The following is a 14,705-nucleotide window of genomic DNA, read 5'->3' as shown; positions in this document are numbered from 1 at the left end:
TGGCGTAAATTTCTTGTGCAAGGTTGCTGTGACGTGGCTCTGCAGAGATGTTTTTGTAACAGACTATTTGGGGACTGGATGGTCACTGTGAAACCAGAGCTAATCAACTGACCACTAATGTCCTCTTTTACGTTGCATTTTTCTAAAAGAGGGGTGAATGAGCAGATTCTTCATGCAAGTTTTGAAGAAATAATTTTTGAAACCCCTGTGCGTATGCAAAAAGATTCTCTTTGTGAAGTTATGTGTAATATTATAATGTCTATATTGGTTTTGCAGGCTGTATTGATCAACAATAAAGGATATTATTATATAATAGGATAGTAACCTGTAGGCTTACTTTAGAATCTAACCTTTGAAAAAGAACTCTACCTGTTTTATATGCTTAATAACTCTTGGGAGTACTAATTATTAGGTAACCTGGAGCCATATCTGAACAGTGAGCAATACTGTACTTTTTTTGAACCTAGTGCAAGTGTGCACAAGTTAGTCTCTTATTTTGTGGTATCATTCAGACAAACGCGGTGGTGTTGGGTCTAGTGTAAGATGTTTAAAGACTGTGCCTGTCAACACTTTATCAGAAAGTGTAGCAGGTTCAGAACACAACAGTCTGATTACAGGCAGCTGCCTCTTGTGTCTAGAACATGGCTTATTGTTAAATCAAAAGCTTTCAGATGTAATTATGGCATGGATCAGTTACTATGTAGATATTCCCAGAGTACCACCTCTGCAACCTGTTAGCATGTGGATCATGTTGTCTTCTGTCCATGGTCATATGATAGCTGGATCAATTTTCTCATTTAGAAAATATAAATGGTTTCTACGTAGGAAAACTTAGGATGAACATATCTAAATTATTTCTGTCGCTCTGCTGTATTTTGGTTTTGATCATTGCATAATAAAAACTTAACCTAATTTTCTTCCTTAAATTAAAACAAACAAACAAACATACAAATGTGTGACTGCTTTGGATTTAGTAGCACGTACTACATAGTCCAAATGTTTAACAGTATAATTAATAATACACATTTTAATGGTATTTCATGTTTTCTTTTCCCAGGAGCTGTGATCATCTCCACTCCGCAAGACATGGCTTTGTTGGATGCACGCAAAGGAGCTGAAATGTTTAGAAAAGTCCATGTACCAGTAAGCCTCTACATTAAAAATACCAGTAGATTGTTTTTCCAAAATGTAGGAAAAAAAATTCCATTGAACTGCTATAGGTGAACAAATCATTCAGGAATCACTTGAATTTCATAAATTCTTGTTAAAAAAAAAAATAATTATCAGGAGTTTGCTTTAACAGAAAGGAAAGAATATTCTCAAGCTGAGGTCTTAATAGTACTTGATTTCTTTTAAATCAGTTTGTTTAATCACCTGGAATGGATGAAACTGCTAAACAGAGTATCTTATGAAGTAGTGTACACTTTCCAATTATACTGTCTTACTATGTCCTCATTATGTGTCCTCTTCAGCACTGTCTGTGTTGGAGCTTAAAATCTTAAGATTTCTTGAAATGTGGAAAAATCATATATTGGTACATTTTAAGAAGGAAATTTAAGTTTTTTGGGGTGATAGGCACATACCTAATTGTCACTTTGCCACTTGAAGGGCTCTGTGACTGTCACAGCAAGTAGAAGGCTGTCTATATCACTATTCGTTTTTCATGAGGTATATAGCTTATATGGTAGCTTGCTTGTCTGGGAAATGCAAAATTTAAAAATATCCACAATATTCACGGTGATTGGGAGAAAATACTTAACAGGGTGACATCTTTGACTCTATTTTCTGTGTGTGCTACAAGTTGCTAAGTAACTGAATGTTATACTCTAGAGTATGTTCATGAAGGATTTGTTTTTCATTTGAAATATGCAGTTGAGAAAATGTAAACTGAAGTACTTATCTTAAACAGTAAAGAGAAAAAAGCCATTTACTATACTTTAAAAAAGGTGTTTTCTTGCTTACCTGTGTGAAGGTTATTTCTACTCTTTATTAAGAAAGGAAAGTACTTTCATAGCTAGTGCTTTGTTAATTTAAAAAATGCAACAGAAACCTTGAAGTGACTGCTTTCCCTTTTTGTTTTAATTTACAGAACAGCTTAAAAGAAATACATTGATAAATTCCTTATTGTTAAACATATTTCCACCAAAATGAAAGTATAGTAGCATTTATCATTTGCTACTAAAAAAAAAAGTGTTTTGTTTTGATTTTATGCTTGGGTTTGCTAAAACTACGCAAAATAGTCTTCTTCAAATAAAATTGTGTTCAAGTTAGTACTTTGCTGAAGGTTTCTTTTGATTTAATGAGACATTACCAATATTTCTTTCTAACCTGTTTTATTCAATGCTCTTTGAAGAGAATGGCCTCTGAGACAATCATGCATTCTAGGATAATCTTGGCTGCTATCAGTTTGACTAGTGGTTTTCAGATCCTTCTAAATCAAATGAAAAGTCGCAGTGAAGCTCTTGTGCCAGATGCTGAGTTTGAATGCACTTGAACTAATCATCAGGTCTTACCTTTTTCATGGTGCTGCTTCTTTTTATTCTAACCTTGTATGTACATCAGTACAGATGTGTTATTTACTTCAGTGTTGAAGCAGCTCCTGCCTATGTATTATGTTTTTAAGCATCAGCTTACTCTGAGGATCTACAGGAAGTTTAGTTACATAATTTTTGATGGACAACCTCAAACCTGAAGTTTACATTGAAGAGGTGGAATCCACAGGGCTGTGCTAAAATTGTGTATCTTAATTATATAATTGACTGATCTTAAAACCCCTAGATTTTAAAACCTTTAATTGAATCTTTAAAAAAGTGTTTGCAAAGTGTCTACTTTTCAAAGAAGCAGAGAATCTATAAGTTGCTGAGCTCTGAGTATGAGTATGCTCACTTATATTTAATGTAATCTCTCCGTTGTGCTTGTAGGCATACATACAGCACCTTCCTCTCACCCCTGCAGTCATTAGTTACCAAAGACTCAAATGACATATGTAGCATTACCGTAGTAAAGTCACAATTGTTAACATTATTTATTTATCCTTTGCGGTGTTGAAATTAGAGTAGAATGACTGACGGTACTGATGAAAAGCTGTCAATGGGAGTCAGCATTAGGATCAGGATTACCATGCAAAAGTCTTATTTTTCGGTCTTAGGACATAGTCATTGGAAGAGGAGTGCCATCTCTTGTGCAGTGGAGCACACCTGGTAAGGAAGGAGTTTGCAAAGTGATGCTGACTCCTGTCACAAGAAGTTTCAAGGTTCTTGCCCATTATGTGAATTTGGCCATTGTTTTCATGCATCCCAGAGGCTTGCTCTGGGCAGGTGACAAAACAAAATTGAATAACTTTTGAGTATTTAGGAAAAAATTGCCTATTTCCACCTGCTGAAATTCAGTTCAGTTCAGTATGGTTTATCTTATCAATCATATCCCTGAAAGAAAAAGACAGGATTTTAGTTAAATCTGCAACTTTTCTGGTAATTTCCTTCAATTGGAAGGTTGTGTTGTGGATGGGTTGTACCAAAATTGTTTATTTGGCTGTGTACTTACTGGTATTTCTGTAGTGCCTGGAGTACCCGGCCAAGATTATGCCTTCATGTTGGGAGCACACATTAGAGCCAAAAATTGGTTGTTATAAGACGAAAGGTAGGAAGACAGAACTACTATTGTGCACATTTACTTGAAGCACTAAAACATCAAATGACTGACTGATGGTTACGTAGGAGGCCGATGGCAGACTGCCGAATGGTAGCCCTGATCATGTCAGTTCCTGTCAGGTTGGAGTCGGACCTCAGCACCATCCATCCTTAGGTACAGTGAACAACCTAAGTGTGTTTCTCAGGAATTGTCACCTTCTGTAAAGGTAGAGGGCTTTCACTTTCTCACTATTTTCTTTAACTTAGAATGTAGTATATTTGGATTTCAGCATGACTTGTTGTGTAACCGAAAGGTTAATTGAGCATAAGAAATATGTCAACATTCAGAAACAGTGTGTGCACAGATAATGCATAATGAAAGGTTTCTTTGTTTTCTGTTATTTCTTGATAGATGTCTCTTAATCATTTAAAATAACGATTTGACTAAATGAAATTTTCATGCATTATAGCTATCCTCTCCTCCACTACCATCAGTTAGCTCCTGTATTGCAGTGCATCTCATCATACTAGTATTCATGTCATTGCTGAGCCAAGTTTGCTAAGAAATGTACAAGGAAAGGAGCTCACTAAGGACTAGAACAGGATTCACATATACTTATGGGATAGTTTGTGTAGACAGTAACAGCTGCTTTGAAGCTATTCCAGATCTATTATTTGAACAGGGAAACAAGAGTTATTACTGACTTCATTAGCAAGACCTTATTTTCTAGATTTAAAAGCTCTGAGATCATAGTGAACTCCCTTCTGTGAATATATCTGCAGAAATATGCATGTTAAAAATACACTTCAGTACTAAAGTTGTGTATGTTTGCACAGATTCTATATTAAACCAGGTGTTTATAATTGGCAACTTAATTTTCAAAAAAATCTCTTTGTATTCCAGAAGAGTGATTTATATATTAATAAATGTGCGCTACTCGTTGGCTGACAGATAGGAACAACACTGAAAAAATAAAAATTATTATGTAATACTGAAATGTCATTTGTTTTTAATAAGATTTGTAGAAATGAAACCAGAAAAGGACAGTGAATAAGACCTAAAATTGATTGGGAATACAGCCGTATCTCAGCATTTGCAGTAACTGTGGTAGAAGGACTTCTTAGTTACTAGGCCATCAAAGAATTAACAAAACAGCTGTAATAGTCCTTAACTATTCACAAAACAATAGTAGACTATGTAACTTTAACTGAATTCACTGAATCGTAAATGTTGTATGACTACTTTGAGGAGAACAGGAAGTCCAAACCCTGAGATACCTGAAGATGAATTAATTAAAATTTTAAAGTATAAATGTCAAGTTCTTTTTTTTTTTTTTTTCTTGTGCTGCAGAAAATGACTTCCCTGTATCCTAGATAAACTACTATTCTTTTGTCAAGTAATACCCTTGCCAGAGTTCTCCAGTTTACCAACACAATGAAAATTCCATTACTTTAATTTAAGGAGAGCGGGATGAATACCTGCTCAGAGGTCGTCAGTAGAAGACTGTGGCTGTAGAGACCCATTCTTACCATAGCTGCACCTTGTACCCTTGGACACGTAGTATTTCATGTCTTAAGTTCAAGAACTGGATGAGAAAATTATCTGTAATAATGTGCCGGTAAATAGAAACTTGTTCCTCTTCCTTCTCTGGCAGTCCTTGGGAGAGAGCAGAAAATGGGGAAAGTTTGTAGTGTTAAATTGAGAGTAGGTAATATTTTGTTTTGTTTTGTTTGTTGTTGTTACTGTTTCTTAAAATGTTCTTTGCTTTAAACCCTCTGAAAGTTTTAAATAAGTAAAGGAAGACTTTGTAGAAAATAGTATTTTTAAAACTTGGCTATAGTGTGTGTGATATGTGGATAACAGACAAACCTTAGTGAAATACTGTAACATGGAACCTCTTAAAGCAGGTCTTCTGTTGATCAGCAGATGGGTAGAAGCATTCACCCTGTAGTATTTGAATGCTGTTTTTGTCACTTTTGAGAAATTCTGCTTTGCCTCCATGAACAATTTTGTTTAGTAGATGAATAAAGTGAGATCAATGCTATCATTAGTGTTATTCTGCATTGTGAAAGAAGATTTTTGTGTGCATGATTTGGCAAATTTTCATTTGACATATTTTGCAAGGATGATGTTGAACACCTGACATCAACAGAAATGTACCTAGTATGTGTGTATTAGATTTTTATGCTGTAGTTTCTGCCACTCGGTTTCACATAATTGTTTGTTTTGTTTGATCTCTAAAATGTGTTTCTGCTCTTCAGAAGAATAGCAAATCTGGTTCTTTTTGAAAACATTTCCCTGCAGGATAACTTACAAAAATATCTTAAAATCCTGTCTGATTGTGTCATTTCTTGTAATGATATGGGTTTTTTTTTCTGTTTCCTGAAACTGCAAATAATAAAGCTGTAAAACACAACATGAAATTTCTTCCAGTATTCAGTGTTTGAAAATGAAATACTGGCAGGGAGAAGTCTTGGAAAGATAAGCCTGTACAAGAGGTACTTTTTGTTACAAGTAAGTTTGTTGATCTTTGAGAGGGATAAATGTGAAAAACTTGAAATAATGCACGGATGATAGTGCAACTGAAACGACTAATAAGAGTTGATAATTATGTTAGAGTCTAATATTACTGCTACTTCCTGTTATAAATGAATACTCTTTGTTGATCCTTTGCTGGTAATCTCTTCTTTATTGTCAGAGTTGAATAGTAGAAATGCCAATGCTTGAAACCCAGGTTTGAACATTCCTTTCTTTTACTTTAACAGGTTTTAGGACTCATTCAAAACATGAGTGTTTTCCAGTGTCCCAAATGTAGGCATGAGACACACATTTTTGGAGCTGATGGTGTAAGAGATCTAGCAAAAACCCTTGGATTAGATGTTTTAGGTAAGAGTATAGAAATGGTTTTATTTTTGAAGGAAAATTTAATGGCATGTCTGAAGGAAGCATTAACTGAAGTATGGAACTGCATAATCCTAGATTACTCTATATTCAGACAGTGTTCAGATATAATAGAACTAATAACTTAAGTAGTTGAGTGTCACAATTCTTGTATGCTCTGTTCCTTATTGGTATCATTCCTATAAATGAGATGTGAACTGGATATGAATTGCATCTTAAATATCTTTTGATTTATAAAGAGTCGAGAGGTTGGATTGTTTTGATATCGATGCACTATATTACCTGAAATTTATTATGTTATTTATGATACAACAATTTTTACAAATAACCAAGAATTCTATTTGGTCTTGTAAGATAGACTTAAACTCTGTCCATTAATGTCAGTAGAAGTTTTCTCATTTATTTCTTTTAAATGAAATGAGTTGTTACATATTGAAATAAATACGGTAACTTGAAATGCAGTCCCTTAAAGCAGTTGTTTTTATGCTGATACGAATATATCATGGCTCTTGTATAGAAGCAAGCAAACTGTAGTGATTGTATTTAAATGTTGAGATTAAAAGAATAGGCTGAATTGAAAAATGTGGTTTCAAAAGAAGATTTATCTTTATTGAAAACAAAAATTAGTGATGATTAAACAATCTGGCGTTCCTATATAAACTAAAATACACATTAATCTTTAAAATATACATTGCTATTTTAAAAAAGCGTATTTCAACCTGTGTTGTCGTTATAAAAAAAGTGCACAATATAACACAGCATAATTAGGTTGGTAAATGGGATAATTGCATGTGCTAATGATGTGTTTCCATGTATTACTATAATTATCTCAATGATTTTCCATAGCTAATTCATTAAAAAGAACCAGGAAGCTCACTTAAAAAGATCAACACAGAAACATCAAGGTCTGACATAAATTTAAGATAGCAAGGCAACACATAATTAAAGACATGCTTTGGGGCTATCTTTTAGTTTTCTGAATATATAATGAGTTGTGATCAGGGCCCAAGGGGACTTCTGCAGCCCTGAGTTATGTGGATGGATGCAAATCCTCTGCAAGCAGTTAAATCAAACATGCATTTAGATACACAGGCACAAATGATGTGCCATGCCATTGGTCCCATAGATGTTTTTTGTTATTCCCTAAGAGGGTGGAACTGATTGTGATTGTATTTAATTAGGAGTGATGTGAGAGATTTACAGGTTTAGCAGGGGATGGTTGAGATGTATGAAGGAAAACAGAGTGAAGTTTACCTTCAATCTGTCAGTGAAAGATTAAGAATAGTGCCCCAAGGGTTAAATTTAGAATTACAGTACTTGATCTGATCAGTATGCTCCTCCTTCCAGGGATGACCATTATATAATAATACCATATGGTATTATAAGAATTATTGCTTACGGATTTTACACTAATCTATCCCAAATGGAAGTTTTATCCCAGTGTTTTTTTGTTTTTACTTCCTAGAATAAATTCAAATTATTCTTAGCACTTACCCTTTCTTTGCAGTCAGCAATAATTATTAGTATCCGAAAAAGGTGCAATGGCAAGTTCCTGTCACATTCTGTAGTGAAGAAATAGTACAAAAATTCCATCTTCCTCAAATCCTTATCACTGAAACAGCTGTGTGTGTGCTTTTGCTGTCTTAATGCTTCTGCTTAATTTATAAGGTTTTGATTTTTTTTTTTAAATTAAGATCACATTTTGCTTTGTCTTCTGACCTGCATTTTTGCTCATACAAGCCTTGTTATGCTCCTGTAATACGAGCATATCTTTGTAAGTATGAGGAAGTAGTAGAAGAGCAGTTCTTTTTGTAATTCTCTGAGATTGTTATTAAGCTGATAAGGAAGAAGTATTTTTTTTTTTCATTAACAAAACATCCTTGGGAAAAAAAGTGAAGGATTAGTCTCTGCATAAAATAATGATAGGAACTAACTTCTGGGAGATTTGCAAAGTTACTGTTATCCTATTAAGAATGTTTAAGGTTAAAAAAAACTTTCAAAGGACCCCCTAAATAATTTTTTTTTTTAATGAATAAATAAACAGACTTCTATGCGTAAATAAATTCATTCATGACTGAAACAAATGTGAAGGAAAGGAATTGTAATCATCATAAATAACAAACTGAAGTTCTTCAAAGATTTAGCTCACTAATCATGGAGCTTCTGCTTTTGTTTGCTATTTGTTTGGGGTTTTGTTTCTATTCCTGCTTGCTTTTGGTTCTGTTTTTTCACTCTTAAGCTGTGTCAATTTTTATGCAGTTTTTCTAATGTTTCTTTTTTTTACTACATTGAACTTCAGCAATTTATACTGGCCTTGGTTTGGGTTAAATGAATGTTGCTAAAGCATATGAATTAAACACATACAGTTTCTGAGACCAGTCAGGATTGAACTGAGGTAGGCTGTTCTGACTACATCCATCCATGATGTAAAATGTAGCTTTATCTTCTATGAAAAGAAAGTTGGTCTTCAGTTCACTTCATAATTATCTATGTAGCAATGAAGTAAACATGGGAACTTCAGGTTTTTGTTAGTGCTGAAAAACTGTATTTCAGGAAGTGTTTTCAGAATGGAATAGAGCTGCTAATTGATTCTCCTTTAGAACGTTCCTTTCCTCTCTGACAGTTCCCTGCTTGTTATAAAAGCAAAATGTAAAAAAGATTTCTATTAGAAAGAAGAATGAACTGAATAGTTGTCTACCATTTAATTGGACCCGAGGCCTAATAAGGACAATAACAATTGCTATTATTGGAAAAATAAGTATTCAAAGAAGTCTTCGAACAGTGATTAAAATCTTAAAACACACTGAAAAGAATATACAATGAGGAGATAGGCAGAACAGTAAGTTGCATGATGAGCATTTGCCTAACACTCAGGCAATTTTTTTATGTATGCAAAATAATTTGTATCTCAGCCTGTGTTGTTCTGTGTATTGAAGGCAAAAAAGCAAACTGCATTTTCTAATTAATGACTACAAAGTATAGTCCTTCTCATTCAGAGAATGAAAAATCCAGAATATGTTTGGCATTAATCATTATGGATGTAGAGAAACTGTACTGCAGCCAATTTTCATTTTAAATGCTAATTTTTTGAGATTAAGTAATTCAGAGAATATAGTGAACTGGGATTTGATTTCAAGTTGCTTTAGGGCTATTTTAATGAAACATTTAAGAAATATTAGGTCTTCACATATGCGCATCTTGGTATTTTTGATACAGGAGACATTCCACTGCATGTTAATATACGGGAGTCGTGTGATTCAGGACAGCCTGTTGTGATCTCGCAGCCTCAAAGTGATGCCGTAAGTTTGGTGCACTGCCCTTAAAACAACAAAAAGCCCTCCTCCAAAAGTGAATGGAGAGTGCTTCTCGTTATTGCTGTTTGAAAAGAAATGTGTATCTGAATGTAAGTTAGGGAAATAAAGTACAAGAGAGTAGTACCATCGAGTAACACAGGCCCTTCGTTCTGGAATGTTGGTCACCCATTCTGCTTCTGTGGGTTTGGTTTTGTTTAATTAGTCTGAATCATTCAGAATAGCAAAGATTAGGTCCAGGTTCTGGCATGCCAAGAAGAGGAAGGTCAGTGTCAAGCCTCATGAGACATTGCAGCTAATGTAGGGTCCTCTAAAACTGTCAGCTGAGCCTTTGGTAGTTGAGTCTGGAAACTGTCAAAGGGTCCTATCCAAACATGTTTGGAACAAACCCTGTGTATTGTCAGTACCTGGGTTGTTTTCAGCAGGAAGTGGAGCAATTTAGACACGAGGAAATGGATTTTTTGGTGCATTTACCATAACATTTTATTGCCAAAGGAAAATACAAGTCATTGAGCTGGTGGGAGTCAAATATGCAAGTCTGTAAAGAAAAGCAGTTGCACATACAAAACTTCATTAACACTGATAAAGTGAGATTTTCCTGGCTAGTATTTTCTTTCTCCTCTGCTGTATTTTGTCTGCTGGGCTCTGTAGGGCAGGGTGTTATCTGCCATGTTGTGTTTGCACAGTATATGGCATGATGCAGCCTCGCTCTTGACTGCTGCTTAGATGTTACGTCAAAAAAAAGTGATTAATGCTGATAATAGATGGTAGAATCAATTAGAGATAATATTGGTAACGTGTCTAATCCTGTGATTGCTAGGCACATGCTGAAATGTCTTTTTCCACTCAGGAAAAAAAAAAAGAGGGGGGATTAACACTGTTAATCTGGTGTTAGTAAGATACCAATTGGGATTCCCAAGGAACAGTGACAGTCTTAAAATTGTAACACATCATTTTGTTTTGAAAGAGAAGCAGCAACACTATGGCATGTTGATTTCTAATTGAATGCAATGTTTTTGCTAGGCTTGGGCAAGGTCCATGCTGATCCTCTGTGGAATAATGTAGTGAACTTGAGTCTGGATTGTTGTGAAAAGAAATCATTGTAATCCGTATGGTGGTTTCTATCTGGGAAGTTTGATCAGCAGTGCAAAGGTTTGAATGGATGCATGGATTAGGTCAGAGTTGAAGCAAAACAGCTGAGCAAATGAAGATGGAAGGCTCACAGCTCACAGTATCTGAAATCTATAATAACCAAGAGTCTGTAGCCTGCAGGACTATCAGTCTAAAAATTCAGACATATAGGATAGATAGCATTCTGAAAATTAAAAAAAGAGAAGTCAGTCTGTTGTGTTGCCATCTGTTCCTCCTTGGACTATGTTCTTGGTAATGAAAGAGGGTTTATAACCACCATTTGTGGCAATTAAGTTGAAGAGGAATAAAGACTGACAAATATGTGTGACTCTGGGGAAAACTTTTAATATTCTTTTCTGCCATTGTGTCTGAGATAATCGTTCTCCTTGGAGAATGAGGTTTGATGTCACTAATTTTTCCAGAATGAAGAAGAATTTCCCTTTATCCTTGGCTTGCTTCTCATTTTAAAGACAGAACATTATTGGTGTTCTCTTATATTTTAAAAGGAAAAAAAAAAAATCTTAGCACGTAACTGATGGTGGTAGAAGTCATTTAAGGTCAGATTCTGTCTTTAATACATGACACCCATCACTGTGTTTCTCAAATAAACTAAAATTGTGGCCATTCATGCATCAACAATCACAATTTTTCAGATAGAGAACAATATGCTCAGAGCTGCTGAAATTATCTCTGCTCTTGTCCCTTAAATTTACAGTTGTTGGGTTTTTATACAGAATTCTGTGATGTTTTTGTTAGAACACACTTACAAATCAAATACAGAATCATAAAATAAAATAATACCCAGCAGATTCAAAGTGGGAAATTATGATGGTGATTGACTTCTCGGAAACCCAGCATGCTGTCACACCTTCTAAGCTCTGTCAAGACTAGAATAAAGGGTGTTTCTAAAATGTTAGCTAATGCTTTTTTTTGCTTACACACCTGCCATGGGGTTCAACTTGCCTTGTTGATATATAAAAGAGTATAGCTTTCATTCTACACTAGAATTTTGAAATGTGTAAGCAAACTTGTCTAAATTTGTTATTTTAAAGCTTAGATGTAGTTGATGGAAAAGAGAAGTTTCCTTTCCACAACTTTCAAGGAAACTACTAACAACTAAAACTACCCTTCCAGAAAAAAGAAAATGGCTTGTAGAATTGTGCATGTGTGAACTTAAAAAGTTCTTCCTCAGGGAAGGCACAGAATACGTAAGACTCATCTGCTTATGGAAGAGGCTGACTGTATAGCTAAAGCATGTGAAGTTTTAATGGCTGGAGTTCACTTCTGGTGAAGCTTAAGACTGTCCCCCTGGAGAAATAGTGCTGGTAAAATGATTTTGCTCTTGGTATAACATTGACTACATTGGTGTTTGTCAGCTTTAGTTATTTAGATTGTCCTTTTTTTTAACACTCTTCATTGACAAAACTTTGTTATGTGCTGTAGAAATGGGATGTTGCTGTACTCGCATGTTAGCCTAAATAGCAGGGGCTAGTCTAGCCAAAAGAGAGCAGACACACTGCAGCAATTGGTAATGATCTAAGATCCTCTACTAGAAGCTAATAATTTCTTAGTTTAATCAACAGTGAAGACCTACCATGCCCTTCTGGAGATAATTGAGAGTCTTGGGAGCATTTTCTTCTGCCATCAAGCTGTGGAGGTGGATTGGCTGACTAGGGCTTCATTTTTTTGCTCACGTGAACATATGAGAGAGTCTGTAGAGAGCAAAAGCTAGGAAAGGAATATCAGGAACACTGCTAAAATGGTAGAATAGGTAAAACAGTAGGGAGAAAGGTAGAATAGGGAAAACAAATGAGGAATCACTGAAAGCAGCTGGAATCGATTATGCTCAGATGTAGGGGAACCTCCTAGGGATCATGAGAAGGAGCTAGCAGCAAAATGGGTGTTCGAAAGAGGCGTCCTGAAACTTGCAGATAAGAGGGCTAAAAACACAGCAAGAGATACAGATCATGATTAATTGCAGTGGGGCTGTTCTTCCACCAAATGAGTTATTTAGATGCTCAGTGAACTTTCCATCAACACTGAGGGAAAATGTAAGTAGAGATTCCGAAGTGCTCTTTCGTCTGCACAAAACCAAGAGAGGTATGGGACAGTTGGTGGTTATCTTGTGAGGTCTTCTACTAGAAACTTTTGGGTATTTCACAGCCTTGATGGCACAGTGGATTTGTTAACACCTTGCTAGAATAGACAGGCTAGCTGTGACCATTGAACACCAAACTCCCATCTGTCTCAAGATCAAAGGAGCAGCTCAAGCAAGTACAAAATACATCTGCTGTACCAATGTGTCCATTTACATTCTAAAAGCTCAGGAGTCTTGTTGGGATAGACATTTCAGGGAGGGGACATGCTGGAGACTGAAGCAAGCAGTAGATGTTATCTCTCGTCTTGGGAACGAGGTGGTGACAGAAAAAAAATTTTGGAGGAGAGATGATAAACTTCTAATGTTTAACAGAGATAATGTATTCAGTACAGCAGAGAAGTCATAAAAGAATGAAGTTTAGATTTTGCCTTCTTCCTCTTCTCCATTATTAAAGAGATAGTGAGCCCTTATGGCAGAAAGTATGAAGAAGATTACTGCTTTTGGAAAAAACCCCAAATTCCAAGAAACACATAACGGTCAGTTAGTTCCTTAGTGTTTTCTTGCCACATAGTGTTATGGAAAACATTTGGAATCTATTAAGGAAAAATACTTTCAGTTCACCCTCTTGTTCCATAAAAATCAAGTGCAGTATATTGGGAAAGCAGGGGAAGGTGAAAGAGAGCAAGCCTGGTGAATCATATATGGCTTAGAGTGTTGGATCCTCAGATCACACAGCCTTTTGCAGATATACACAAACTTCTATGCAGTGTGGTGGGGAATTTATGACTTGGGTAGGAGGAGAGCCAGACTTGTCCTGGAGCAAGGGAACCAGGACCTGCAGCTGGAAAACATGATTAATGTCATCCTATCGAGCTTGCAGTAAAGACCAGTGTATGATACAAACATCACATACTTCTTGGGGAAGGTTCTGTTACTGTCTAGTTCACATTTAACAGTGTGAAATGTATTCAGCCCTCTTGCAGATTTCATATATTCACATATATTTGTGAAGGATTTTGAGGCCAGTAAATTGCACACAGATCTATAAGGGGAGAGGAAAAGCCCAGTCAGGTGGAAAGCAGGGGCACAAGGCATCAGCAGTCTGACGTAACAGAGGAAAGTAAGTCTAGTTAAAAAAATATCTTTTCAATTAAATTAAAAAGATTGCAGATCTTACTGTTGTATTATCCAAAGGGACAGGTGGAATTTGTATTCAGAAAGACATTTTTTGTAGAACTCTATGAGAGAGTGATGTGTGAGTAGGGTAAAAATGTACAACCTTTGAAAGCTTGCAAGAAGTAGTTGAAGAAAAATTGAAGTAGTGGTAGCTAATAATGTTTGCTATTGTTTAGCTGTCATCAATAATTCCAGTGGTCTCTCCAGAGTTGTGATGTCTTTATAAGAAAAGCAAACCCTGAAGAAGGATGCATGATATGATTTATAATATTCCTTATCATCATGGCTTCCTTTGAGTGATCAAAGTAACATTTGGTATGTGTAGGTTTGAATCCTTCATTCAGGGTGAAGATAGTATGGTGCATCATCAGACCCTCATTTATGCTTCACTCTGCTGAAGAAAATGCCGAGTGGTAGGATAGTCTATTTGAGGGATGTTACTGTATTTCACTTGAATT

At 35.6% G+C, this 14,705-nt stretch overlaps 1 protein-coding gene across 1 annotated transcript in view; it reads left to right on the top strand.

The window, feature by feature from the left end:
• Positions 1-14,705, top strand: part of NUBPL (NUBP iron-sulfur cluster assembly factor, mitochondrial) — an 88,450-nt gene that overhangs the window by 67,812 nt on the left and 5,933 nt on the right. The window contains exons 8-10 of the mRNA XM_086462430.1: positions 1,058-1,143; positions 6,396-6,516; positions 9,748-9,830. Coding sequence (XP_086318556.1) covers positions 1,058-1,143; positions 6,396-6,516; positions 9,748-9,830 — 290 coding nt within the window. The remainder of the gene's footprint in view (positions 1-1,057; positions 1,144-6,395; positions 6,517-9,747; positions 9,831-14,705) is intronic.

This window comes from Leptosomus discolor, chromosome 3 (assembly GCF_034619465.1).
Source record: "Leptosomus discolor isolate bLepDis1 chromosome 3, bLepDis1.hap2, whole genome shotgun sequence".
NCBI classification, from domain to species: domain Eukaryota; kingdom Metazoa; phylum Chordata; class Aves; order Leptosomiformes; family Leptosomidae; genus Leptosomus; species Leptosomus discolor.
This window is presented reverse-complemented; position numbering and strand designations above follow the sequence as displayed.